General features: G+C 48.7%; 1 protein-coding gene and 1 long non-coding RNA gene across 3 annotated transcripts; one reads left to right on the forward strand and one right to left on the reverse strand.

The window, feature by feature from the left end:
* The first annotated feature begins 4,720 nt into the window (after nt 1–4,720).
* Nucleotides 4,721–10,093, forward strand: LOC133212286 (uncharacterized). Of its 2 annotated transcripts, XR_009725446.1 has the most exons (4): nt 4,721–5,230; nt 5,526–5,598; nt 8,508–8,580; nt 8,662–10,093. It is a non-coding gene; the product is annotated as an uncharacterized LOC133212286 (long non-coding RNA). The 2 variants fall into 2 exon arrangements; XR_009725445.1 differs by having other exon boundaries at nt 8,508–10,093.
* A 14,400-nt stretch (nt 10,094–24,493) lies between these two features.
* On the reverse strand, nt 24,494–26,913 carry SOX2 (SRY-box transcription factor 2). The gene has a single exon (XM_061353499.1). It carries the CDS (start codon nt 26,521–26,523, stop codon nt 25,576–25,578), a length of 948 nt encoding a protein of 315 aa, XP_061209483.1. The 5' UTR covers nt 26,524–26,913; the 3' UTR covers nt 24,494–25,575.
* Between the last annotated feature and the right edge of the window lie 1,036 nt (nt 26,914–27,949).

Raw genomic sequence — 27,949 nt, forward strand, 5'->3', positions numbered from 1 at the left:
TCCTCACCAAAGAGCTGTACGGTACATCTTGCCAAGTTTAGTCACCCATGGCACTCCCCTGAATCAACAGGCTTGCTAATGTGAATGAATTGTTTTCAGCACAGTTCTGTTAAAAAAAAAAAAAAAATAAAAATGTCAACAACAAGCTACAAATAGTATTCAGGGTGAAATTATATAGAGTGTTACCATTAATATCTGCGTGTGCAAGTCTAGGCTTTAAATTATTTTAGGGCAGTTTGCCCCCACTTCTTATTCTTAGAAATCAAGCTCCTGATCATCAAATAATCCCAGTGGAGCAGATAGATTATGCCAATCCTGTCAGAGGTAAAACCTTGACTAACAGACATCCAGGGATTTGGAAAGAGTTTCTTCAGAGCAAGGTGTTACTGCAAGTAAAAGCTAGAGACTCTTGATGTTGTAAGCTACGGGACTTCTCAGCAGTACAACGATATTTAGCATGTAGGGCAGCTCAGGCTCTCATCCTGAACCACGTTTAATATCCCCATCTCTGTGCAGACCCTCCAACCTCAGGGGAACTGCTCAACAGGTAAGTGACTGGGAGGAAGTACATTAGAGCCGGACCCTCTCCTGCGAGGCACATAAAAAGTATTTGGGCAATATTCCCACTGGGATACGTTTGCATAATTTCTCTAAGACTGGGAGCAAATGTTAACGCAATTTTCTTCCTTCAGTGCAGTTTTAAAGTCACTTAAAGCCAGAGAGCATTTTCCACCTGAGAGACTGGACTTCACTCCTCTGTGTAGTTCCCCTTACTCATCTGATGAGTACCGATTACTCATGGGAGCAATGCATGTGGAGCTGAGGTTTTGTAGAAGGGCAAATTTCTAGATTTGATAATAAAATCAGACCTCTGCCGAAACCTCTTCCTCCCCCGCAGAGTGTGTGGCTTAAAATTTTATAGGAAAAAACATAATATTCTCTATAAATATGATCTCAGTATGACTACAGGATTTTTCTACAAAAATACATAGCCAAATCTGTGACTTATTTGTATTAGAAATCAGGAAAGGAACAGGCCTGTGAAACTCTCACACTTTGATGCCATGTTTTTCTGAATGTTACTTGATTTCCTAGTTTAAAAATAAAATTACACAGATTAAGAGCCTTTTGAATCTCAAAATAATGCACATATTAGAAAAGTTATTTCCTAAAATAAACAACCTGATTTAATAAGCTGCCTCCTGGGTTTTATGACATTAAGTGGAAAAGACTGCTTCAAAGAGACCTAGTTTAACACATGTCCATCAGCTTCATTTACAAGTTCAAAATCCAGTAGTATATAAGATATTAGTTTGGTTTGGAATATGTAAAGTGATTATTTTTCATATATTAGTGCATTGAAATACTTGATACAATATTGTTAGGGAAGAAAAAAATAGTTGCCAGAAGAGTTTATTTAAGGAACTGCTACTGCTAATAAAAAATTTCCATTGACAAGGATTTTTTAAATTGTTTTTTAATATGTTTTTAATGACCTCTACTCCTCATACCTACCTCCTGGCTTCCAAAACTGTTTGTACTGTCCCCAATAACACTCAGTGGAAAGCTGTCGTTCCTGGCTAAATCCTTACTTAGGTTGGATGCTATGCCTCCGCTAGACAGGGTCACAAGGTCACAATCGATTTTGGAGGCCACCTGGAGAGTCCAGGCCGTGAACTGACTCAAAAAATTTATATCAGAGCTGGAATGGTCCACCTCCCAGGGCTCAGCCTGCTCTAACACCCCAGCCACAGGATGGAGCCTGCCAGGCCCAGCTCAGAGAGAGGCCAGAGTTGTTGACCCCGTTAGCTGACCTCTTCAAACTTCAGGAGAATTTTTCTGGCAGTTACCACGGTGACTGGGCACTCCAAGCTTATCCTTCTTACTGGAAAAAAAAAAAAAAAAAAAAAGAAAAAAGAAAAAAAAGTTAAAACCTACCTTGTAGGGATGTCTATCAAGAATCAAATACATAAACGTTTTAATTGTTTGCTTCTCTCCTTGGGCTGCTGTGGCTCTGACTAGTACATCCAAAGTGAACATCAAGAAAGCTGTTTAACTAAAAACATTTCTACTTCTGAAAAGTAATGTTCAGTGGATTTAACAAGCAGCATTTCTAAGATCTGCCTGTGATTGAAAATGACACACTGAGAGATTTATCATAAAATAATATTTATTTTCCTTTCTGTACCTGACTCCAAATTATTATCATTCCTTACCAAATCTGGGACAAACTGAGAAAAGCCTTAGGGAGGATTCCATGCTGCCTTCTTTTTTTTCCTTTTAAAAACTAGCTGCTTGATGAAACATTACGTATGTGGCAGTACGTTGCTTTGGTTTCTTAAGAAGAGACTGTATAACCCGCTTAATGTACCATGAAGTATTATTTAAGAGGAAAATTAAAAAAAGAAAATTTGTCAGGCATTGTTACTGGTGTTTTTTTCAGGCACTTTGAACACTAATCATTTCACACATAAAATTTACCAGGTAAGCAAGGTCTCGTGATGCTGACAGAAAACACTTGAAATGCATCAAGGGATCAGAGACCGCACTAAGTAAACAAGAAAATGAAGTGCACTCTTGATTTCTAAAACAATAAGGGGAAAACTCATGGTTCTTAATTTCAAAGCAATCACATTATAGACAAAGCTTTTATGTAAATTTTTGTCATGCTCCTATACTTGAAATAGCATCTTGCAAAAGGGAGCACTGAAGAGTACACCGCATTATAGCTGGAAAAATCCTACTCAAGGGCTCCTGATGGCAAACTGTCAATCAGAATTCCCTGTTTGTTATGAACTGCTCATTTCTGAAGTACAGCTAAACAGAGGTTTAGTAATTGAAAGTTTAATGGCATTTTGTCTCACGCATGGTTTTGAAGTATCTTCTGTTGTTTGAAGAGTTAAATATGAATATTCAAATTGCTGCTCAGCCACTGCTCTGTGCTCCTCCTGGGCTTCTCCACTGGCAGCGCTGAGAGGGCAGAGGGGACAGAGCTGCTGAGTTGCATCTCACAGGGGGAGATCCTACAGATCCTGCAGGTGAAAAAATAAAGTAGGAGAATGGGGTGTAAAAAACAAAAAGCACATAACCAACCCTTTGTGCCAGATCTATTTTTCATTTCTTCTGGAAGGATGAGGAAAAGGCAGGACTGTATATTAACCAGCATTTAAAAAAAGTGAATCCAGGAATGATGAAGGACTTTCTTCATTCAAAATTGGTTCCATTTCTTTGAAATATCATATGCTTCAATACTAAATAGATACATAGACAGATGAAAATATTACCCAGCAACTTTGAATTAAACATAGAAACAATTTTAAAACACTTAAATAATGTTTTTCTGTTATTAGGGGTGTTAGAAAAAGGGTAAGCCTCTCATTATGTGACAAATGTTTTCATTTGTGTTTTTTATTATGGCTGTACAGGATGGTTTTATGTTTTCCCTTTTTTTTTCTGCATGAAATAAAGTCAATTGAAACAATCAGGTGACTGATTAATAGGCTAGTGGGAAGAAAATAAGTGTTTGCTGCATTTTATTTTGGGTTTGTTTTTTTTTTTTTTGCATCCTTTTTGGACAACAACTCTATATATAAGCATGTGCCTTTCAATTAGGTAGCATGATTTATGAAGTCATGTTCAGGGATCGCCAGCTTGTTGACTCAGATTAGAGCTATCATGCCAGCTCATTCCCTGGTGACAAACACTGACTGTCCTCCCAGCAGCCAGGCACCCCTGGCAGCCTTATGAAAAGACCTTGTGGTTGGCAGAGCACTGAGCAGGAAATGAGGTCCTCTCCGGTTTGGGACAGAGATGACTGGAGTTACAGAAAGCTGTAAAGCAAAATCAGCATCTCCTGAGTCACAGACTTTAAGCTCATGGGGATCCCACAGTTCCCTCTGTGAACGTGGCCCACCAGCGCTGCATTGCCTGCACACCCTCCAGCCTCCCACTGACTCCCCAGGGGAGCACCCAGCCAACTGCAATTCTGTAATGAGAAGAAGGGAGCAATTTCACACAGGAGAAAGGAAGCAAGGGCACTGTGGTCCCCTCCTCCTCCCCACACAGCCCAGCCCGGTCCTGGTGCTCAGCACCCTCCCAAGGGAATGCCTTCTCCTTCATCCCTACCAGAGAAATTTTAGCACATCGCATGGTGTTTTTCTAATGATATTACAACAAGTCATTTATCTCAGCCTATGGCTTGGGGATCTTTTGTGTGGCCTTCCCTCTTCTAGGAATTTCACATGTAAATCACTGGAAAGCAGGAAATCTTTTAAGACCCAGTGGGAAGCTTGTGTGCTATGTTTGCCTCAGCATAGACAGCTGCAGACCACAGAGCACCCTGCCTTGTAGATACTACAGCAACCCACACACCTAGACCTGAATAGGGAAACTCGGATCCCCATTTCAAAGACTCTAGATCGGCAAGTGAGCCCTTGGAAAGAGGTTGGAAACTCTAACTTATAGAGAAGGACTCCCTAATGCTCTCTGTGCAACACTTTCAGTCTGAATTCCCTTTCAATGCAACTGAAACAATAATATTTAGACCGTTTTGGGATGAGATTATTGCTTTAACAAATTGTTTTTTTTTTTTTATTAGTTCATTGTGGCAAATAAGCCCCCGATTGATTTTTCTCCTAATCAGCATGGAGAATGCATTCCGCTGTAATTAAATCCTGTGTAACTGGGCACTCTGTGTTCGCTTGTCTCTTAGCTTGCAGTGGTATGAAATACAGTACATCAAACGCTACACTGTACAAGATAGGCACCCTGCCAGCCCAGGGAACGATTACGCTAGCTTGTCTTTAGTGTGCTTACAAATGAGTATAGCTGAGGCAGTGCGCATCTCTTGGGAGATGTATGAAAGTTATGAGAGAAGGAAGATAGCCAGACAGAAGGTATTTTCTCTCGAGGAAGCTTTAACCTTCCCTCTCTGCAAAGGCAGGGAGAGATGAGGGGGCCACTCCCTCGCCCCCGGTCCCCGCAGCTCCCACCGCTGCTCCTCTCCCCCCTGCCGGGGCTCCGGCCGAGACTCCCTGGGCTGCCGAGTCCCCTCCGCCGGCGGGAGCGCGGCAGGGCTGCCAGGCGGGCAGTTTTGAAGAGTCGATCTTCATAATACAAATCCCCCGGCTTCGCCTCCCCGCCAGCAGCGCGAGCCAGCTTTTTAATTGAATCCCGGGGATTTGGCCGCAGCCGAAAGCCCCGATTCGTGCTCCAGTGTCGTGGGTCCCTGGTGTGTGTGTGTGTGTGTGTCCGTCCCCGGGAGCTTCGCTCCAGTAGTGATGTCTCGTACCCAAAAGGGGAGGGGGAGTTTCGGAAGCTTGGGAGAGCCCCCCCCCCCAGTCCGCTTGAGAGGCAGAGTGCTGCCGAGGGCCGTTACCCCTGCGCAGGGCGAGTGGAACCAGAGGCGTCTGGCGGGGCCGAGAAGAGTTCCCGGCTGCGCCGGGGCAGCGCTTAGCGGGGAGGTGGGGACTAGGGCCGCATCCTGCTCATTCTGTAAATTAATGCTCTTTTCTCTCCGGCTGCAGGGAAGCAGGCCAATGGATAATTACCCCTCACTGCAATCCGCAGAGCTGGCCTAATCCGAAAGCTCAAGTGCCCGTAAGTAAAACTCCAGGAAAAGTTATTGAAACTGACAAATACAGGGTGACAAATAATCAATAAAAGCCCAGTCCTACATCCTTTATTGTTTCCAGGCACTAACAGCAAGTAATGAAACCTCGGCGAGGACGGGGGAGGGAGCAGCAGGGACCGGGAGCTGAGCTGGGCCCTGAAAAAAAAAACGGTTAAAAAAAGCCAAAGGAAAGACCCGGCAGCTTAAGGGAACCAGTCCTGTCCCCATGTCTGCGAGGAAAATCTTCCCTCTCTTACGCCAATCCCTCCCAAAAGGCGCCGGTCCCGCGCCGTGAGCTGCCGCCCGGCCCCGGCGGGCAGAGACGCCCCGAGCCCGGCCACCGGCTCACAGCAGCGACCCTTTGCACGAATTTCATGCACCTGCACAACACTCCAAGCTCTGCCACCTGCTCCCTAAACCACAGAACATATCCAGGCACTAGGCGCCCTGCTTCTAATTAGCATTTCGGCCCTAGATTTTCCGCGCCGCAGTTTCTAAAGTTTCAGCGAAGGACGCTGGCCAAGATAAATCCGTGCTGTCGTTTCTCTCCCTTTCTGTCTCTCCGAATTAAGTTCTGATCTATCAGTTTAAACACTCGCCAGAAAGTTGATTCACTTTCTGTTAGGATTTCGGGTTAAACCGGGGGCTCCTCCAGTGTCTTTAAGCCTTTGAGCTGTATAAATGAACTGCAATGTCACATAATCGATAGGGAAAACTCAGCTGTCACAGATCCGAAAGCAGCCTCCTGCCACAGCAATAACGTGATTTGGCATTTCAAAGTTTGGAAACGTGGTGTCTGCGCGCCCGGGACTCGGAGAGGAAGAGCTGAACAGAGGGAAGGGGGGGGATGCGCTGGGGAGGGGTGGGGGAAAGAGGAGGCGGGGAAACCCGGCCGGCAGCCCCAGCCACGGCGCCCCTCACCGCTGCACCCGCTGCGGTCCCACAGCTCCTTCCCTCCCTCCTTCCCACCCCGACACACGCTGCGAAAGTTGTTTCCCAACTTTGGCGTTTGGGGAGGGTTGACCCAGAACAAATCTCAGTGTCTCGGTGGCCTTTGCAAAGCGACCGTGCCCCCCCGCCCCGAAGCGGCGGGACGTGCCCATCTGGAGTCCGCACAGTGAGAGTCCCGGTGCCACGCACCACCACCGCGGCAATCAGTCACTAAAAGCCACACGCTTCAGTGAGCCGGGAATAAAATGAAGTCCTGGTGACGCCTGGTTAAACCACTGACCCTCTTGTGAGGGCTGGAAAATAGGGGAAGGAGACACCCCCATCCCTCCCAGCAAACCCAGCTTTGGGGGGCTTCGCGGGGTGATCCCGGCAGCGGTCGGAGCCGCAAGTGGCAGCAGCAGCCGGCCTGAGCACAGATTTCCCACTGAAACGTTTATTTTTAGATCGGCTTTGGTGGAAAAATCAACCCGTGGACAGGGAGTGCTCTAAGCTGCAGAGTAATCGCTGCTCTCGGCTTCCTGTTCCTCTGCACACCCAGACTTATCTGCACACACAGGCACAAGCACAAGAAAACGTACACAGCATGTTGAGATACTTTCTGGAAGGGGAGGGCTTTAATATCCAATTGGGAAACTCTCTCAGATGAACGATAATTTTCTCTTTGGTTAGGCTGTAGTGTTTGATCATATCTTTGTGGTTCTGTCCCCACCACAAAGGGTCCCCCCGTAGACTGAACCAAGAAATAGGATTTCAGATAGTTTGTTTTGACATAAGGGAACTGTTGCGTTTGTAATATCATAACATTCTAAAGGGGGGGGAAACAAAGCATCTGCAGCTGAGACAAGGAGTGTGCTTAAGTACCACTACATTTCCATCTCCATTTAGGTATAATTTAAGTATTCCCTGGCTTACAATAATATACTCTCTATTCTTGAGGCTATCCAAAAAGGGGGGTTTAATGAGGCTGAATTTATACACTTATATAATTCAGAGGTATTGCTGTAGCTGTAAAATGACAATTGGTACATGTGTAGTGTAAAAGAGCTGAAATCCCATCCAAGGACCAAGTTAGTTATTTCTGAAGGAGCTGTCATTTCCAGCAGGGGGGACACAATGAGAAGGCCAGGAGCAATGGAGCTCTGATCTCCACCAAGGAGAGATAACCACCTGATTAAAATAGGCCTCTTGTTCCCTGTTATTTGATCATCGTGTGAACTTACCTTATTTACAATTGTAAGCAATGAGTTGCCCAGATTGCAATACACCTATAGTTTTGGGTTTACCCCTCCATTTGTTATCAATACCATCTCTTGGACAGATTTCTGGACCACTTAACAGTAACATGGGAGCACAGAAATGTTCTTAAGGATGTAGGGGATGCGTACGTTCAGAGCCATATATCCAAGAGCAGAATGTATATTGCCCCACTGGGACCCAAGCAAGAAGCCAGGCCCAGCAGAACTGGGTTGTTGAAATTAGGATATTTACAGCGCTCAGACACGTGTGAGCACCACCAGAAAGCAAAGGGGCACTGCACTGTGGGATGTACTATTTTGCAGTCCACATCTGGTATTTGCTCATTTCCCGGATAAACCCAGGCATGGCAGCTGTTGGAGGACACTCTCCTTTTGGGACACTCAGAGCCCAGGCCCACGGCACAGGGCAACAAAGTACATTTCCGCTGAGATTTAGTGCACTTTGTTCTCCATTTTAAAATTAAACGGAGCAGTGTTTGCCAGATTATTATCCCACTATTGCTTGTGCATTTGTCTCTTAGTGTCTTGTGTCTGTCATTACACAAAGCATTTTGAAGAGCTAATTTCAAAAGACAGAAAGTCTACACTTACTATGAAAGTCATTAAATTAGCATGACAAGCATAAAGTTCCTAGGTTATAATTTGGTTATAGATCTGAAATCTTTCCTGCTTTCTCTCTCCACTTGAAGGATGAAGGCTGTAGCAGATCATTGACTCGAAGTCAGGACAAAGTCACTCGCAGAGTGCACGGTGGAAGAACAGGTAAGGGATGCGGGCTTCATCACCATCTTTTTAGCAGTGCGGTGGGTGACAAGATATCTGCTTTCCCCTCACCTCTCCTAGCAGCCAGAGAAAGATGTGATCAGATGGTCTTCGACTACAACAGGTGGGAACAGAAAAATAAATACATCTCGATGTATATCTCATTGATTGATTGAAATGTTGCTTAAGTACCAGGAAGCTCTTTTGCCTTTTAGATGCACTAAACGCCAAGACGGCAAGATGAGTGATGTAAGCAGCTATTGGCTGGCTGCGTTCAAGCTGCGACGCATTCCATTTATTTTAATCGCTCCTTCATTTCGGAAGAAAGCTGGGGAGACGAGGGCAGAGCTACTTATCCCACCTCCGTGGGCACAAGCAGTGCCCCGGCGTGCGGGAGCCCCCGGCGGCGCGGAGACAGGGAGCGCGCAGGAGGCGGCAGCGGGGGCGCGCCCTGCCCGGCCGCGCACCTTCCTCCTCCCCTTATCCCCTCACAGCCTTCATTTCTGCAACGAGAAAATTAGAGAAGAGATGGGGCACCCAAACGCAGTGCTCGCAGAGGAGGCTGCCCTGGTAGTTATTCAGGCTAAAAATCTGCTGTCAACTTCTCTCTTTTTCTTTTATTTCTTCCCCTTCCAACCCCGCCCCCCCCCCCTTTTGTTTTTCCGCAGGACCAGCAAGGTGCTGGTGGGCTGATTTGTTTGCTTTTAACCAGGCATGCTGCGAATTGTGGAAGCTTTCCATTTACCTTTTCTTCTTGAAGCGTTTTAATTATCATCACTGACCTGTTGGGCATACCTACAGTATCAATGTCCCTTTTACATCGCTGCCTTCCCTTTCTCTGCATGTTTCTGCTATTTAACACTTGCTACCTTTGCCTTTAGAGTCCTAGAGTGACCCCCATGGGTATCTTTGAAAGAAAGACCCTCTGCATTCCAGCACTGCCTCTTTACCCAAGTAATAGCAAAGGGACCATTCAGACACATGGACCACACTGAAGCATTAATTAGGCTGATGAAATCCATAGAAATGTATGGATTCAGCATAATCGAGTTTCTTCTGCTGACTATAGTTAAGGAATACGTGAGCAGCTGGGAGAATAGAAAGTACTGTTAGGGTGAAGTCATGCATGTAATTGAGTATATTTAACATAACCATTTTAATGATCGGTGATTAAAAGTGCATCTACTTAAATTGTATACCTCTGCAATTTGTCCATATCAACTTTAGAGAACACACAAAGAAAAGGTCGTCATATAAATTTATAAACAAGATCCCGTCCCGACTACACATGACTCGAGCTGGATGATAACAGCGGCGACGGGGTAAAAGGCCTTTCGCAAGAGAGCAGCTATGCCAGGGCGATATTAATTAATCACTGGCTTGGCCCCTTTCTCTCCTATGCAGTCACAGTATAAGAAGTGCATAATAAGTGAGTTTTCTTTTCATCCGTAATTATTTATAACAATTGGATCCATCGGAAAAAAAAAAAAAAAAAGCATTAAAAAAACCCAAACCCCAACCTGGTTTTCTTTCCCATATTAATGGAGCAGCTTTTCCCTCACTTGACAATATTATCTGTACGTGTGTGTGCGTGCACATACACACAGGGCCCTTTTTTTTTTCTCCCTCTTCTTTTTTTTCTTTCTTTTTTTCTTTCCATTTTTTCTCCCCCCCCCAGCCCCCCCCCGGCGGAAAAGTGCAAAGATAGCGAAGCACCGATGAAGCTTTAAACTACACCCCCGGCTAAACTTCTCCTCAGAGAGGTTCGGTACTTGAAACCCAGGCGGTGTTTCGGGGAGAGGAGCGGACGAGCCCGACTATGTCTCCTCGCAGGACAGTCCCGCAGAACGGGAAATTAGCAGTCGAAGAGTGCTAGTGGGGACTAGATCCCACAAAGCCCACGCGTTGAGAAGGCTGAGTGTCTCTCTCTCGCCTATTCAAGCTGCCCAGGCTGGTTGCAGGGAATAAATAGAGTCATTGTGGAGCCCATACACAAACCGACCCAGCTCCCTCCCCCATCCCTTATCGCCCTCCCCCCGTCTCTTTATGCTTAAACGCACACAAATATGCAACCGCTATGCACTGAGAGGAGCCTAAACTTTTCTTCACTTTACTGTACGACGCCTGTAGGAATGGTCTCTTCACATGTATGGAATATGTAGTTATGGCAAAGAGGCGGAGAGGAGGTCACGCTTAGGAGGGGAAAAGAGGAGCTGGCCGGGGGCAGGACCCATCCTGCCCTCTCTCCGCCGAACATAACGGTTCAAAGTAGCCAGATGCATTAAACAGTTACAAAAGGGGAGGGGGTTGGGGGGGAGTAGAAAGGTTCACTTAAGTTTCTGGTGGAAAACTTAAATCGCTCTATTCCCCCTCTCCCAGCATCGCTGCAAGGTGAAATCCATTTGGTGCAGCTCTGCCAAGCGGCTCCGCTCCCGGGAGCTCGCTCCGTGCAAGAGAATTTGCAGCCTTGAAAGCATATTTTTCTTCCAGCTATCGTGGCACTTAAATGATAATGTAGGCAATGAAACTGGGGAGATTTATATCTTTTGGAAAGTAGGACGAGCCAGATGGTAATAGCGTCATTAACAAACAAACTTAGGATTTGCAAGTGAAGCTTGAAATTGGGAAAGAGATCTGGAGAACAAAAGGAGCTGCTGTTGAGGGGGGAGAAGAGTCCCTCTTCTGCCGGCCAAATCTAAGAGCACATTCTGGAGGGGCTGGTCCTGCCCAGCGCTAGATAATAAACGACGGCTTTTTCCTCCCCTGTTGTGACTGAGAAAGGACAGAGAAAACTTTTGCAATAGGCAAATGTGGCATTTATTTATGTGTAACCCTTTGTAGTCTCAAGTGTCCCAAATGGGCCTTTAATTCAAATCCCTATTTTGATATGGATAGATCGCTTCTCCCCAAGTTTATTTTAGAGAAACAAAGCGCCACTTGTAGAAGTTGAAGGGCGAAAAGTTCAGTAATATTTTTTTAATTAATAGTATCGAATAAATATTAAAGGTTAAATGTTATTTGCAGAGAGAGTGGAGACAAAACATCTGCAGAATTTGTTGAGTTCTCTCGTCTTGTGTCCCCATCTCCCCCTTCAAGCTCATTGTTTGCTCGAAAGCACCCACACACCCAGGGCAGAGCTGGAATGCGGAGGGTGTCCCAGAGCAGGGTTGGGGTGCGGAAGGGTCGCACCAGCCCCTGCCCGCTCCCCCACCGACCGTTCCACCCTCCGACCAAGCTTCTCCTCTGCATTACACTTCGGGTTTGCTTCCTAAGCCCACACCGTGGGCTTCTCAGTGGCCAGAGAAAAGGCCTTCGGCACAGATCCATACAGCAGAGTCCATAAACACCGGAGACCTGACAGCTCCAGGGCTTCAGCAGGAAGGAGGGGGGAGCGGGGAGGGGGTAAGAATGTCGACACCTATATTTCAACCAGTATAATCCCAAAAGCAATAGAAATGTTTGGAAGTCTTTAGAAGCTCCCCGTGTCTTCCTTCCAAAGTAAAGTTGGTGGCTATTAGATGATTAATGATTTAAAAGATGCCTGTTAACAGCCCCAACTTGAGAGACACGGACCCATGCTCTAAAGTAAAAATCTAATGTGTTTTTTTTTTTTTTTTTAAATGTGCTGGAAATCTTGAAAAGCCCCGAGGACTTACCCTTAAGGCATTATTCAAAGAAAAAAAAAAAAAAAAAAAAAGCCAGCACCCTGAGACTGGCGGTTCGTCACAGGCAATTGTAAAGGGTTTCAAAGGACCGATCAAACGAGTTGGAGAGTAATCTACATTAAAGTCCGGATGGCAGTGTTACAACATGCACCTGCAGGGTATTTGCTATCCGTGCCCCTTACAGAGCTACAAATCACCATTAAAGAAAGCTGCTTAAGCTTCCTCCTCGCTTCTAGAAAGACTTACTCGGGCTCCTTCACTTTGATATTTATACATCTTATTATTGATAAGTGTGGGGCTGTTTCAGTTCTCCCTTCCCCCCTCCCGGGCTGTCCCCGGGCACTTTTGCCTCACCCACCCCCCAAGCACAGCTCCAGCGGGTGTTGAGGGAGCTTGGCCCCACGAAATACACGTATGGGAGTGGGGTACCCCCCTCCACCGGTGGAAACCCCCGAGATGCTGCGGCCAGGAGAAGTTGTGGGTTATGTCGTTTTATTTATGTAGCTTCCCCCGCAGCCAGTGCGGCTCTGTCGCCGGGGTGACCGGGGCAGCCCAGGCCGCATCGGCACGCTGCATCTCCCAGCGGATTTTCTCACAGTTGCGGGAGGCGCAGACATGGAAATGAGCTCATTAGGGGGGGAGTGGCAGCTGCCCAGGCCTCCCCGGCCCGGCCCGACTTGGCCTGGCCTGGCCTGCTCTGTCCCGGCGCTCAGGATGATCCCTGTCCCTGTGATGTTTTTTTGGGACAAGTCGTGGCAGTTTCATCCATGGTTGCGCAGAGCCGGGGAGCGGGCGCGGTTAACCCTTGGTACACCGCGGCTGCCGGATGGTACAGTCCCGGGAACCTCACGCGTCCCCGGGGAGCATTCGGCGGGTGCAGTGCTCCCCCCTCCAGGCGATGTCAGCGGGGAAAAGTAAAGTTGCAAAACAAACAAACAAACAAGCATGGAATGGTAGGACCAAAAAAAAAAAAGAAAAAAAAAGGAGGGAAAAGGAAAACTCCAAAACTCCAAGATTTTTCCACCCACTCAATAAGAAAAAGACTCAAAGGTCAACTGCTTCCCGCAGCTGCAGGCAGGGCAGGCAGCCCGGAGGTACTGAACCCGGAATTCAGTGAGCAGGTCTGTGTTTTCAATCGTTTCCTCGAGTGGGTTCTTGCAAATGAACAGAAATCCCACCCCGCCACAGGTGTGAGGCCGGTGCTCCCGGCCGAGGGCCGGCTGTACCCTGCAGGGGAGCCCAGAGGCCCAGCACCAGGAAGCGCAGTGCTGCGACTGGGTGGCTCCTGCCCTTGGCAGCCGGGGGAGATCCCGAGAGGAGGAAAAAAGAGGCTCTTCCGCAGTTGGCGAGGGAAAGGATTTCGTTAGTTTGTGACAAAAAAAAAAAAAAAAGAAAAGAAAAGAAAAAAAGAAAAGCAGAATTTGGACTCTCTGCCTCATCTCTTGACACCCCTGGTCCTTGACACCCGGCTGCGCAGAGAGCTGGTACACACAGCCCGCTGTTCCCCCCGTCCCCCCCCCCCGTCCCCCCGCCGGCGCAGCCCTCAAAGCCAGCATTATCGGGGCTGGGGGCGAGCCGCTGCTTTACCGCTGCCGGCCCCTCAGCCGAAGGGCCTCCTTTCAGCGGAATTACCCTCGGAGGGGCTGGCGGCGCATGAGGGGAGCGGGATTCGCGGCCCCGACGGGCTGATCAGGGCCTCTAGCGCAAGAGAAAACCCCGCGAAGAGCTCGAAGCGCGGGTGGCTCCGCAGAGCAGAGCCCAGCCCCCGGCAGGGAGAATGGATGTGTGTTGATATGCGCGTACCCCCCGAAACCAGAAGTTGCACACATTCTCCCTCGGAGCCATCCCGAGGGAGTGAGTCCCTGTCCCCGCATCCGTGTCCCCAGCCCCAGGACAGGTTCGTTGTTCATGCCACGCTGGAGCCGTGCGGGTTTGGGTCAGCTGAGCCTGACACGGGAAGTCGGACACCCCCTGCGTGCACCCTTTCGGGACAGTGGGTGACATATGGGGGTTTCCGAATGGGGCCCTTCTCGCCGTCCCCCGCCGGCGCCGGTAGGCCCCGGCATGTTTCCTGCCACAGACCAGCGTCCGCAACTTGGAGACGCCTCCAAACTGTTGCAGCACAAACCACCGGCACCTTTACAGAGCTGAAAGTCGGGAGACCAAACCCCTCCCCGGGGCCCCACCGCCGGCCCGACTCCCCCGCCCCAGCCCGCAGCAGTGGCGGGGGGGAAGGCGGGGCGGGACGAAGAGAGAGCGAGGGGTGGCTCGGGCCAGGCGCTAATTTGGTCTGTACGGTTAAGCCTGGCATGTGAAATGCTGTATAGCAACGAGGGGAAAGGGGTGTATTTGCTACTCGAAGATTTAGGTTGTTGCTAGGATGTGAGAACAAAAAATCTTCAATAAGTCGAGGAGGGGGGAGGACAGGGCAGTGGGGGAGGAAGGGGGGTTACAAGGTTTGTCACAGGGAAAAGTGCAGACATCTGCTGGAACTTCCATATCTAAGCTGTTCATTTACAGGAGCCAACTTCTGAAATCTCCACAATTAGATCTGCATTGTTCTTTCTCAACAACACTGCCTCGAAAGAAAAGGTCTTCTCTGTCGGGGCCAATCCAACGAAGCGTTTGACGTTATTAAATAATAAAGCGATTGTGATTTACATTGTTGTTCAGAAAAAGGGCCAATTATCCACTGTTATGTTGCCATAAAGATCATATTAACTCGAATTAGTAATCAAACAATATGCTAGCATTAAAAGTATAGAGAGCACAACGCGACTGGTCTTGTTGCATTCTCACTTTTCCTTGTAAAACCAGGAGCGTAAATTCACTTGAAAGAGGGGTAGAAACTTCACCCTTAACGTGAAAGAAGAAAAAAAAAAAAAAAGGAAAGAAGAAGTGGGAGAGGTACCAGCGGTTGTAATTAATTGATCCCCGTCTTGATTGTTTTCAACTAATTCAAAGACAACCAAATCTTATCTAGATTTTTCTGATTCCAGATCAGTTCTCCGGAATAGCACGAAAAATGTTCTGCAGCGCCTCCCGAATCGGGGCAGGTTTGCTGTAAGGTTGGGGTTCGGATCGGGGTTTTGGGAGCTTTTTGGTTTGGGACTTTTTTTCCTTTTTTTTTTTTTTTTTTTTTGTTTCCAGAGTAATGTTTTTAAAAGGCGTTTGATTTCAATCTAAAACCGAGCTTACTGCCACCACAACACAAACCCAGCCGCATCCTTGCACTCCAGCAAATTTCCTCTGCCATAATCAAATAATTATTTTTATTAAAGCGGTTATTAGGTTTATAACTCATTTGCCACTTAAATTTGTGCAACCAACCAAGGCGATCTAAATAGGTTTGAGTTGCCCCTTGGGTCCGGGCTGTAAGCGGTAAGAAGGAGGATTAATTCTGGGTGTGCGCAGCGCTGGGACACAAAGGCTGTCGAGTGGGAACCGAGAGCAGCGGCCGGTCGCGCCCCCTTCTCCCGGGCGGTGCCCGGCACCCTGCGGACACCCAGCCAGGGGCGGGGGAACACCTCCCCGAAGCTCTTAACCTTCCTTCTTTTACTGTTCAACCTGCAGCTGGGCGAAGGTTGGGGCTGGGAGAGCTCCAACTTGTTGGCAATAAATAAGGTGCTGTCAGGTGATGATGCTCTGGCGCGTTTGAAACATCCCGACAACAAAGTGTAAACGGGTTGTATTTCTCCAATAGGCGCATCCATAGAATCTCTTCTCTCCTATGTAGACAAGATCCCTCTTTTGTGCGCGGGATGATCTGACCCCTGGAAACGTGCTCCAGGCACCCACCAGCATCCGACTGTTATTTCTAATGTCATTTATTTTCAATACGTTTTGTTATCAGCTGGGGGGGGGGGGGGAAGGGGTGTGTGTGTGTGGGTCGGAGCTCAGGTAATAACTGATTAGCTGTCAGCTGCTCCCGTTTAGCAATGTTCAGGCAAGGAATGGCTTTGCCAAACTGTTCCTGGATTTGATGATACTTGTTAACACGATCAGGGGGAAAAGAAGACTTCCACGGTAACATGGGGTTTTATAAGCAAACGCCGAAAAATTATCCTCAGTGCAATTCATCAGAAATATATCCAAAAGAGTTTAATCTACTTCTCCCAGGATAGGTGCAAGAGAAGGCTGCTCCGGGATGCCACGAGAATGCAGGCTCATTGGCTTCGCCACGACAGGACGAGCCACATCAAATGAGAGGCAGAGAGGGACAGAATCAGCCAGACCCTTTGCTGGGGAGTGAACCCTCACTCTGGAAATAATTTGGACTAAAACTTGAATAACCAAGTGTAACCACGGAGCTTCCCCTGAGCAAAGCGCTGAGGGGAAACAAAACAAACACCACACACACGCACAAAAAAAAAAAAAAAAAAAAAAAAAACCAAAAACGGAAAAAAAGAAGCGGCGGAAGTAAGCCAAGAAACCCCAATCCAGACCGAATTAATGGGAAAGCAAAGTTTTTATCCTTGTATAAGGGTAATACATTAAGCCAAAAAGGAGACAGGTTATCTCTAAACAGGATTAGTACGCGTTCACGTATAGGATTAGCCCATCTCACCCATTTAAAAACAGTGTCTCCTCCTCCTCAAGACAGTTTCTTTAATATATATATATAAAACAACAACAAAAAAACAACAACAACAACAAAAAAAAACAAACAAAAACCCACACTAAACCAAAAAAAGAGGACCAAACAAATAAACAACCAACCCCAACAACAAAACTTTTTCCGTTGGGAGCACTTGGAAAACGTAATTCATTAATCGAGAGAGCTCTTTTTTTTTTTTTTTTTTTACCCATTTGGAATCAGATGCAACTGATGGCACTGAGCAAGCTGCCTTGTGAGGAAATGGGCCATTTTTAAAAACCTGTGATCAAAACAGACCTGTCTTCAGAGAGTGCACAGCAGATTTAAATGTTGGTCAAAAGGAGTCACAACTGTTCATTAAAAGCAAACCCTAACTAGTGCTAGTGTATAGCCATTTTGTGAGCTCAGGACTGTGGAAAGAGACGAAAAAAGTCTGAGAGTGTGAGCTGATGCCGTGCTGGCTGGCAGTGTGTGGTCTATTGTAGGGAATGTGCTTTTTCCACTGAACAGAGAGCCCCCCTCTTTTATTCCCCAGCTCTACTGCACCTGCACTGGATCAGGGAGCTACTGCCATTCACCACATCAACAGAGAAGACATCTCTGACAGCACTCAATTCATTACATTTCTTCCTGCTTTTCAAACCAACACACAAGGAGAGAAAAAAAAAAAAAAAGAGTATTGCCAATCAGTGCCGGGGGAAGAGGGAAGAAATCTCACAATACTTTATATTCGCCACTCATTTTGAGTTTCATTAGTCAGAAAACTCACTTCTCGTCCAGTTACGACTTTTTCTTTCTCCCTTTCTTCTTGCTCCCCTTGCTCGGGGGACTGTGGAGAAACCAGTGGGGCCGGGGCCACCTCCCACCCCGCTGCTCCCGTGGCCCCTGGGGACACGGGCCCGACATCGGCCCCCCCCCCCCCCCCCCCAAGAGACAGAGCTATAAGTTTATTCATAATTCATGGTAACGGAGCAGGCTGCTCTCAGGAGATGGCGAGAAAGAAACAGCCAAAGAGACCGAAGTGGCCTTCAGCGCTGGAGGGAAGATCACTGGGGGGGCCCGGCAGGGGTCGCCGGGGGGCCTTGGGTCGTGGGGAGGGGCCCCCGGCGCCCCTTACCCCGGAGAGAAAGTTCTTCTAGGCAAAACTCCACCAAAGGGACTCCGGGGAATTTGGGGGTTAGTTCGTTTTCTTCCACAACCGCTTTTCCAAAAGCATTTACAAGCGAAAGGAACCGAGCCGAGGGTTTTAGATTCAGGTATTTGGTCTCCCCGGATCCAGACATCTAATTAGAGTGGCCTCAGCGAATGAAACGGTGTTAATGCCCATTGTTCCCTGCTTGGGTCCCTTGGCTCTGCACCACTGGGCTACTCTCCTTTTCCAAAGCCCAGATCAAACCCTTTCTATTTGAAGCAAACAAACAAACAAAGATTTATCTTTCCCCCGTTCTGGCCCACTTTCCTCTATCGCGAGCAAAAGCAAATACTCCTGGTTATTTTTTTTTTTTTTTCCTACGCTGGCAAAGAATCATACCCCCTCAGTGGGATCTTAACAGAAATAAATCACAAGGAGCTCTTGCCTACCTGCAAAGGAGGAGGAAATCCGACTGCCTGTTTTCTGGTGTAATGTGTGTATCGATAAGGAAGACATAGCCGCCTAAGAAACGGGACCCAATTAATCTATGGGTTTCTTTACACCACCCCCCGTTCAGATGTGTGCTTTGGAAATTAGGATTCATATGACAAGGAAGTTGCAACTACTATGTGTGCTTAACGTGGGAAGGACACGGAGCAAGAACCCGCAGCAAGGCAAACCCCACTCACGGGAGAGCCAGATTCCTTTTTGAGCTAAAACTAATAATTTCATAACTGATTCACATTCAATCTGGCGCCGCTGACGTCACGGGACATTAGCATACGAGGAGGGATGAAGCCAGTGTGGCTGGAGTTGATAAGGTGCCTCCTGAGGAATTCGCAGCTTTTTTTAATACATTAATTATTTCTGTGTCTTCCGCAACTTTTTGCAATTTGCAAGAGCTTAAAGGAACCATCATTCCAAGAAATGCCAGAGGAACACGTTGGAGAGCTTCTCCCGTGGTACCCACACCCCCGGGAGGAGCCACGACCCCATTCCCGACTCCAACTGCGGTTCTAGGAGCCTCCGGAGCCTCCAGAGCCCCCACTCCCGCCGCGCACACAGCCCGCCTGCCCGGCCGCCCCACAGAGCACGGCAGGGGTTAGTTCTAATGAAGTTGGCCCCGGCCCCGGGCGTCCTTACTCGCCCGAGTAAGCTCCACTCGCCCGGTCGGGAGCTGCCCGTAGGAGGGGAGGCAAGTTGGTAGAATCAGGCCCTCAGGCTTGGATGTGTGTAAGTGTGTGTCCCAAGACACTCCTCTGGAGACTTCCCACGCGAGAAGATCTGCAGATGCCTGTTTCTTTCCAGCACCCAGTGGGGTTTCCCCCTCTTCTATGCTCCCCCCCCATTAATCACAACTTTCTGTGCGAAAAAGCATTTACATGACGTCATCAGCCCTAACTGCTGCAGAGGTGATGGGGTCACCGAGGTCCCGGGGCGGGGGAGCCAGCAAGGGGCCGGGCCTCTCCTCTCGCTTCCCCGGGGCAGCTACCCAGGAGTGGGGACACATCCCGGCCGGGACAGACCCGTGCCCACTGCTACGCTCCGGGGAGAGTAACGCGCTTTGGGGAGCCTAGAAGACACGGCCCAGCTCTGTGCCCCGGTCTTGCTGGGGTGCCGCTGCCCCCAGAGCCCCCGAAACTGGCAGCATGGCCGCTTTGGTCCCAGCCAGCTCCACCGGACCCCTTGGGAAGGGGGCTGGAAGCCCTCTGCCCATGGGGCGCCCCGAGGAACCCATCGAACTGTGGGGCCGCTCTCTCCCCTGAAGAAGAAAACCACCTTAGAATAACCTCTCAGTGACTTGAGTCTGAAACTCATTTGGGAGGAGGAAGAGGTACTTTTAGCGGGGGAGGGGTATGGAAACAAAACATAGAAACCCTAGCAGAATTTAAAAATGGAAAATTAAAAGGAAAGAGAAGACCTAAAACCCCTCTGTAAAACTTCTCATTCACATGGTAGAGGTGTTGCGAGGCAATACACTGCACTGGTTCCTGCAGCCGGAGTTACCGGAGACAAACTCCGTGAGAAACTTCCCCGGCCCTACTCCTATCCATGCGGGGACCACTAGCGGGTCTCCCCTTGACGCTCCCTCCAGCAGGTCCTCGGCGGTGCGGGGGGGCTCCGGAGGGAGGACCTGGGCCGGCAGGGACGGGACTTTCCATGCAGTAAGTGTCCGATCCCAGCTCTCTACCGGCCTAGCTAAATTATAATGAAAAATTACAACCCGTTTCAGCGCGCCCCCTCCCCTGGCACGCACAGGCGCACACGGATACACACACACGTACACACACATTCACGCTTTCACACACAGGGCTCAGCTACAGCAAATCCGCTGCATACTCCAGAAGCGAAGCTCTAAACTCATCACGGCAAGGCTCGGGGTTTTGCTTTGTTCTCTCCCTCCTTCCCGCTCCTCCCGCTCGCCCGGCCGGCACCTGCCAGCACGGGCGGCTCCGCCGGCCAGGGGCGCGGAGCAGAGCGGACGCGGAGCAAGCAGAGCTGGCCTCTGGCAGAGCAGGCGGGCGCTCGCCGCGGTGCCTGCCCGGGGACGGGGCTCGCCCTCCCGCTTCGCCCAGCCGAACGTGCAGCTCCGGGAACTCCCATCCCCTGGCTCCTTTTCTTTGCAGCTCGGAAATGAAAGATTCCCCACACTCACTGCAGCGCGGTACGTCCTCGCCAAGCGAGCTGATTCCTCAAAAGCAAAATAGCATCAAAACTTCTTGCAATTCCTCGTGCCATCGCCAGAAAACTGGGTTTTAATTACCAAAACTAAAATAGCGGTGGTGCTAACTAGCAGGCGATCAAACCGCAATCAAACTTCAATCTCTGCGCAGTTAGCTATAAACTGTCAGCAATTGAAAAGTAAACCTGGTGCACACAAAGGCTCTGTTTAATTTTCTTGTTGTAATGGCTCTAAATGAGGACCCCATCACTATGCAGTTAAGCGGTGTTGCTTGTCCCCCTGAGGCGCTGATCAGTTCTTTTTAATGTGAGAAAACTGGCAGCTCGAAGCCCGTCAATGGAGCTCCCACAACAAAAGTCCTGAAAAGCTGAATGAATTGCGTTTGTAATTACTGCTTCCCTCTCCCCCCTTGCAGCTTATCTCTTATTCATTCAACATATATTATTGTCACCTAATCGCACACTCCCAACAATTTTTTTTTCTTTTTTTTTTTTTTTTTTTTTTTAGTATCTACTGCTACGGACATGTTTGTTGTAGAAATTAAACAAAATAATCCTCCCTTTTCTCGCCCCCCCTCCCACAAACAAAAAAAAAAAGTTGAAACGACAGTGTCAGGAGAGGCTGGCTGGCGTTAAAAAACGCAAACAGGAGGCTCTCCTGCCATCTCAAAGTCAGCGTTTTGCACATATCCTCGGAAATCCCGTCCGCACCGTAGCGGGCTTTAGATTTTACTATTTGAGTTAGATCAGGATTTAAATAATTTAAGTGTATCTAATCACACCTATCAGTAATGGCTCTCTTTCTTTCAGTGGGACCTATATTATATACTACTTAAATTGCTGGGCTATCTACCTCTTTCTCGAAGAGAGATACATAGGGCTGCAGTCAGTTTGGGATGAGGATGAATGAATACCGCGAGAGAACACGCTGCTGCTGGGCTCACCACCGCCCCGAGGTCCCACAACAGCAGCCGTGGGCATCTGACGGAATAAAAACGTCGTTTGAGGCAGGGAAAGTCTGATGGCAGCCAGCGGCCACTCGCCCGTCGCTGTTGGAGCCGGCTCTCCCTCCCCACGTCCCCCACCGCAAGAAGCTGTCGGTCGCAGAAATAAGTACAGCTATTACAACCAAATCTACTAACAGTCTAAATAATTAATTGAACCATTGCTCTTTGACCCTTGGAAAGTCCAGTAGGGACCCGTTTGTAGTAATAATACCCCCGAATGAGCCCTTGTCAAATATTCATTTAGTGGTTAATGTGAGCGATTTCCCCCTGGGACAGTCTGTAATACCAGCTTCCCAGCTTTGGCAAGAAACTCTGCTAATCTACCTCTCCAGTTCCGCAAAATATTTTAACACCCCAGTCCTTAAAAAGGTGTAAAAAAAAAAAAAAAATCACAAAGGAAAATATAATCTTATCCTTGCGCTCATTTCAGCTCTGTAGAATGTTAGCAAAACATACACTGGCGCTTTTGGACCGAACATCACCCGGACTATGGAGCACACAATTCACGAGAGGAAACACACAGAGAGCCCAAAAGGTCTTCAATAACCAAAACAAAAACACATCCATGAACTCCGCTACACATTTCAGCTGCCCTAGACGAAAACTCAGGATAACGGCTCAGGTGTCAAAGGGATTATTGAAAGTGTTGAATTTAAAATGAGCAGTGGGCAATGGCGCTCCTCCAAGTAACACGTTAAAAATGAAATCGTTCAGCTGTACGTGTGAAATACTTCGGGTTCTCATCTCTAAGCAGATGGATGGATGGATGCATGGATGGACGCATGGATGGATGCATGGATGGATGCAAGGAATCTGTCCGAAGGAGATCAGGTTTCAACCACATATATTACAATGTACTCCAAAATCTAAGCTTAAACAAATTGCCCATATAAAAAGTTGCTGAATTCACTAAGCCTGAATATGTGGCTTACTGCCTTTTGTTTAGTGGTATTAACTTCCCTTCTTTATGCAAATTGTAAAACGACCAGCATTTCCAGCTACCCCCCTCGATTATTTTAGTTAGCACTTCAGAAAGGGGCCAGGTTTTATTGCTGTTAATTGGCTAAGATTCCCTTTAAAAAAATGGAATCGCAATATCGATTGGGTTTTCATTCCTGCTCTCTTCTCCCAGCGAGGCAAGCGGGAGCGGGGTTGTGGGCTCATTACCACGTGAATAATCCCCAGACGCATAGCAGACGCTCACATTCTGAAAAAGAACATTTTACTCTCTGCATTAACGTAAAAGAAGCAGAGAAGGTTGGGAATCTACAAAAATTGCTGTGCTGACCAAGTACTGGGACGGTGCAGAAATCAAAGCGACAAAGGGAACAGAACTACAAATCCAGGCAATGAGCGGTACTCCACATCTTCTCGTCTGGCGATGTTGCTTTTCAGTTGGACACCAGGCTTCCAGGATGGAGGCCAGACCTGAGCTGAGGTAATGGCACTACCAAATAAGAACCAGAGACAGTCAGGAAACTTTTGTGGGTCGGGGTTCTTTTTGTGTATGTGTGGGTTTTTTTGGGTTGTTGGGTTTTTGTTTTTGTTTTCCCTGCCTTTTTCCTCCCCGAGCTGAAGTGAAATCCTTGAGAAAAATGCTGATTAACACTTGCCCCCATTCCGGAATGCCCACTCTACGCCAAGCCAACCATCGGATCCTTTCTTTGCCACGCATAACGCACCATTAGCAGAAGACAGGACCGGTCTGCTAGCATAGCGCTCCCAATTTCGTACCCCGTTAAAAAAAAAAAAAAAAAAAATAAAGAAAATTATTATTACTTGCATCTGTGCCTCGTGCGTTTCCCAAGGGAAATCACAGCCGCCTTAGGAGTCCCATATAAACCTTAGGGCTTCAGGGGTGGATTGAGGATTGCTGCAGCAGCTGCCCAGATCTGCAGCACACCGGGCCCTGCCCTGCCCGAGCCGATGGGCCCTGTTACTGGGCGGAACGCAGCCCGCTGCCTCCAGCGCGCAGCACCGCGGAGCATCGCGGAGCCGCCTCCTCGGCGATTGCGGTTACAACCGTACGAAGTAACACTCTACCTGGCACGGCTGGCGTATTTCTCTTCCTATTTGGCGGGCGCCACCGCTTCTCTTTGGGTCTGTGACCGGCTGTGGAGAGTGTCCGAAACGGGACTACACCGCGCTGGCAATTTAAGAAATAGGATTCAAAAAAGAACTGTTATAAAGCGTGAAAGTCTCTGGCATTCTACTGCGTTGGTTTGTTTGTTCTTTTTTTGCTGTTTCTCACCTTTGTCCGGTCAAGCGCCCCCTCTACTCCCACCTCTCACCTCCCGCTGCCCAGGAGCCAGGAGAGGAAAGTTTGGGAAGTCCGTAACAAAGGGAGGGAGCGGGGAGCGTTCAGTCCAGCTCTAGGCCGGGGGGCCCTCAGAGACCGGGGGAGAAGGCACCGTGGGGAAAAGAGAAGTAAATGATCCGTAACTGCCAACGAGGCGGCCGCTCTCAGGGCCCCGGCCTGGGCCTCCGCTCCCGAGCCCCGCCAGCCTCTCGGCCCCGCCGGCTGCAACAAGTGTCCAAAAGCAGGCGACTGCGAGCCCCCGTTACCCCCCGTACCCGCAGGCTCGGGAGGGAAAGGAACAGGGAAACGAGCGTCCCCGTCCGCCTTCCCGTCCCCCCGCAGAAGACGCCGGCCGTTACTCCATTACAGCTATCGCGCCTTCTCTATCCAGCTATATAAAAATATTCACGTGTCCCATATATCGCTGCATTATTTATCGTACTCGGTTGCCTACGATTAAACCTTCCACAGCATGAATTATTTAAAAAACCATCTTGCGTTACAAAAATAAATCCAAGACTCAAGCGGAACTTCAGTGTCCATATGTCAAAAATTTATTTATCTCAAACTGTGCATAATGGAGTAAAAACTTAACTTGAATATGTACCTGTTATAAGGATGGTATTAGTTCAAATATATACATGGACTGTCGGCAGACTGATTTCAAATAATACAGCCGAATCTTTAAAATACAACTACGGAAAATGAGGAAAAAAAAAAAAAAAAAAAGAGAGAACTTAAAATATCATCACAATAAATTTACAGAAATATTACAAACCATAAGAAAATATTTCAAACACAGTAATTTCAGGTTGGTGAATATTTTTCCTTTTTTTTTTTTTCCTTTTCTTTGAACAGAATGAAGTCTGGAAACAAAAAGTTATTATAAATTAACAAACGGCGTGTGAACCTGCATGGCAATATCTTCTTTTTAACAAGAGTAAGATAAAAAAAAAATAAAAATTTAGTACAATCTAAACGTTTGCCCTTTCACAGGAAACCAAGCCCATGGTTCGCAAGTACTCATCCTACCTTTTGTGTCCTTTGTACAATTTCTAAATCAATTAAAATGTCCAAATGATGTAAAATAATTTTCTGTCCTGCAGCTGCTACAAATCCAGCTGCCAAAGCCACACCGCTCCAGTAAGAGTCTATTTTTAAAAAATAATTGGCAAATTCGCGAGTTTGTTTTTTTTTTCTTTCTCTCTATTACCAATGGACATTCTGATTGCCATGTTACTTTTGATAAATACTGTACAAAAGTTGCCTGCAAATATTAAAACATTTTCCTCTTCGCTCTTTGAGTCTAGCTCTAAATATTATTGGTAAAGACTTTTGCAAACTTTCTGCAAAGTTCCTACCATTTTCACTAGAACTTTTAAAAAGTTTTGTGTAGTTGCTTCCCCTCCGAGATCTATACACGTTCCTTGTCGGTTTAATTTCTGCTCCCCCCCCTCCCCCCCGCACCCCGTTCCGCGTTTTCTCTGTACAAAAATAGTCCAAAAAGAAAAAAAAAAGTCCAGAATTTCTAATAAAAGGTTTTTTTGTTGTTTGTTTTGTTTAATTTTTCTTCCCCCCTCCCCGCCCCCCCCTCCCCCCCCGGCCCCTTTGTCTTACATATGTGATAGAGGGAGTGTGCCATTAATGGCTGTGCCAGGAACAGGTGCACTCTGGTAGTGTTGGGACATATGAAGTCTGCTTGGGGCAGCTGGTTCTGGTACTTCAGCACCTGGTAGATACATGCTGATCATGTCCCGAAGGTCCCCAGCTTGGCAAGGAGCCCTTGAATGAGACGAGGAAGTGACTACGGGGGGACTGGAGCTGGATTCCGTCTTGACCACAGAGCCCATGGAGCCCAGAGCCATGCCCGGGGTCCCTTGCTGGGAGTAAGACATGCTGTAGGTAGGGGATCCGTTCATGTAAGTCTGCGAGCTAGTCATGGAGTTGTACTGCAGGGCGCTCACATCGTAGCGGTGCATGGGCTGCATCTGCGCCGCGTTGTGAGCGTTCAAGCCCGGGTGCTGCGGGTAGCCGAGCTGCTCTTGCATCATCCCATAGCCTCCGTTGGTCCAGCCGTTCATATGCGCGTAACTGTCCATCCTCTGGTTCACCCCAGCTCCCAAGGTGGCCCCAACCCCTACCCCGGTCGTCATGGTATTGGTGCCCGGCGCCAGTAAGCCCCCCGGCAACGTGTACTTATCCTTCTTCATGAGGGTCTTGGTTTTCCTCCGGGGTCGGTATTTATAATCCGGGTGCTCCTTCATGTGTAGAGCTCTGAGCCGCTTGGCTTCATCAATGAAGGGTCTCTTTTCCGCCTCGGATAAAAGTTTCCACTCTGCCCCGAGCCTTTTGCTGATCTCGGAGTTGTGCATCTTCGGGTTCTCCTGGGCCATTTTCCGGCGCTGCCCGCGGGACCACACCATGAACGCGTTCATAGGGCGCTTCACCCGGTCCGGGCTGTTCTTCTGGTTGTTGGCGGCCGAGTTGGAGTTGCCTGTGCCTCCCCCCGAAGTTTGCTGGGGGGCGGGAGGTTTCAGCTCGGTTTCCATCATGTTGTACATTCAAACTACTTTTGCCTGGAACCAGCCTTGAGCAGAGAAGCGAGGAGCAGCCGCAGCGAAGTCCCGAGTCGGACTTTTTTTTTTTTTTTCCTAGGGAGGGGTAGGAAAGGGGGGAGGGGGACTCCCCAAAACCACGCTTGGATCAAGATCAGGATCTTCCTCTTCGCTGATGGATTAATAATGCTAATAACTGCTATTATTGCCGCCGGAGCCTCGATTTTAAAAAACTTCTTCCTCCTTTTTCCCTTTTCTCTGCCCGCCGCTCGCTCTCTCTCTCTCTCCACCTCAGTCTTAAAGAGCCAGCAAACTACTTTACCCCCTTTTGCAAACACACACACTCTCTCTCTCTGCCTTGACAACTCCTGATACTTTTTTGAACAAGTTAATAGACAACCATCCATGTGATGGGGGCTTGTCAGGGAATAAATGTGCTCTCCCCGGCCAATCAGCGCGCGGCGGCTCCGCCACTGAGGACAAGTCTCTACCCCCGGTTTTGCATGAAACGGGGCGGGGGCTCGGAGCCGCCGGGCCGGCTCGGCGGGGAGGCGGGCCCGGAGGCGGCCCAGGCAGCCACTGGGAAGCCTTTGTATCCCCCCCTTCCAGCAACAGGTCACACACGCCTTTCCGAGGAAGTGGGTAAACAGCATTGTTGCTACGTGGGGTTTCCCCCCCCCCTTTTTTTTTTTTTTTTTTTTTGTTTTAAATTTGGCGTTGGTTTGGGGCTGGGAGAAACCATGGGGCGAGCGGAGAGGGAACGGCTTCTCCCCTGCCCCCACCCCTCTTTGCCCCTGTCTCTCGGGACGAAGCATCCCCCTCGCCTGCGCGGGGCCCGGCGTGTGCAGCCCTCTCCCCATCCAGGCCGGCCCGGATCGCCGAGCACAGGCCACCGCCGGCCGGCGCCAGGATTCCGGGAAAGCGGAGCCCAGACTAGGTTCTGCGCAGCGTCTCTCCCCTGCCTGCCGCTGTCGGGAGCCGAGGTTGCACCGCACATCCCAGGGAGAGGCTGTGCCCTCCCGCGCCTTGCTCCGTTCCGGCCGTCGCTCACCGCACCAAGCCATTCCCTCCATCCTGTGGCAGCGGGGGATGGGGTTTGTCCAGCGCAAACACGGGTCCCCCAAATCTGCAGAGCGAGGCAGGGACCCCCTCTGCAGGGGCAGGGACCGGGCCGGGAGGCCTAACGTTGCCCGTGCCCCCGGTGCGGGCGGCGGCGGGGAAAGTAGAGGGGCTCAGCGTGGGGCGGAGGGAAATGCTCGGGCGCTACAAATAGGCTCTGCTATTTCTCTTGTTGTCACTACATGGGCCGCACAAAGCCCCGGCTAAGTTTACTTCCACACTCTTGTTGCGATCTTTGTTGCTAAAACGCACTTGACGACAAAGGAAGGAGGGGAGAGGGGATGCGGACCTTGAGAGGGGGGAGCCTCTCCCC

Source organism: Neopsephotus bourkii, unplaced genomic scaffold, assembly GCF_033783945.1.
Source record: "Neopsephotus bourkii isolate Nb327-2 ecotype Australia unplaced genomic scaffold, CSIRO-AGI_Nbou_v1 NB_678, whole genome shotgun sequence".
Taxonomy (NCBI): Eukaryota; Metazoa; Chordata; class Aves; order Psittaciformes; family Psittacidae; genus Neopsephotus; species Neopsephotus bourkii.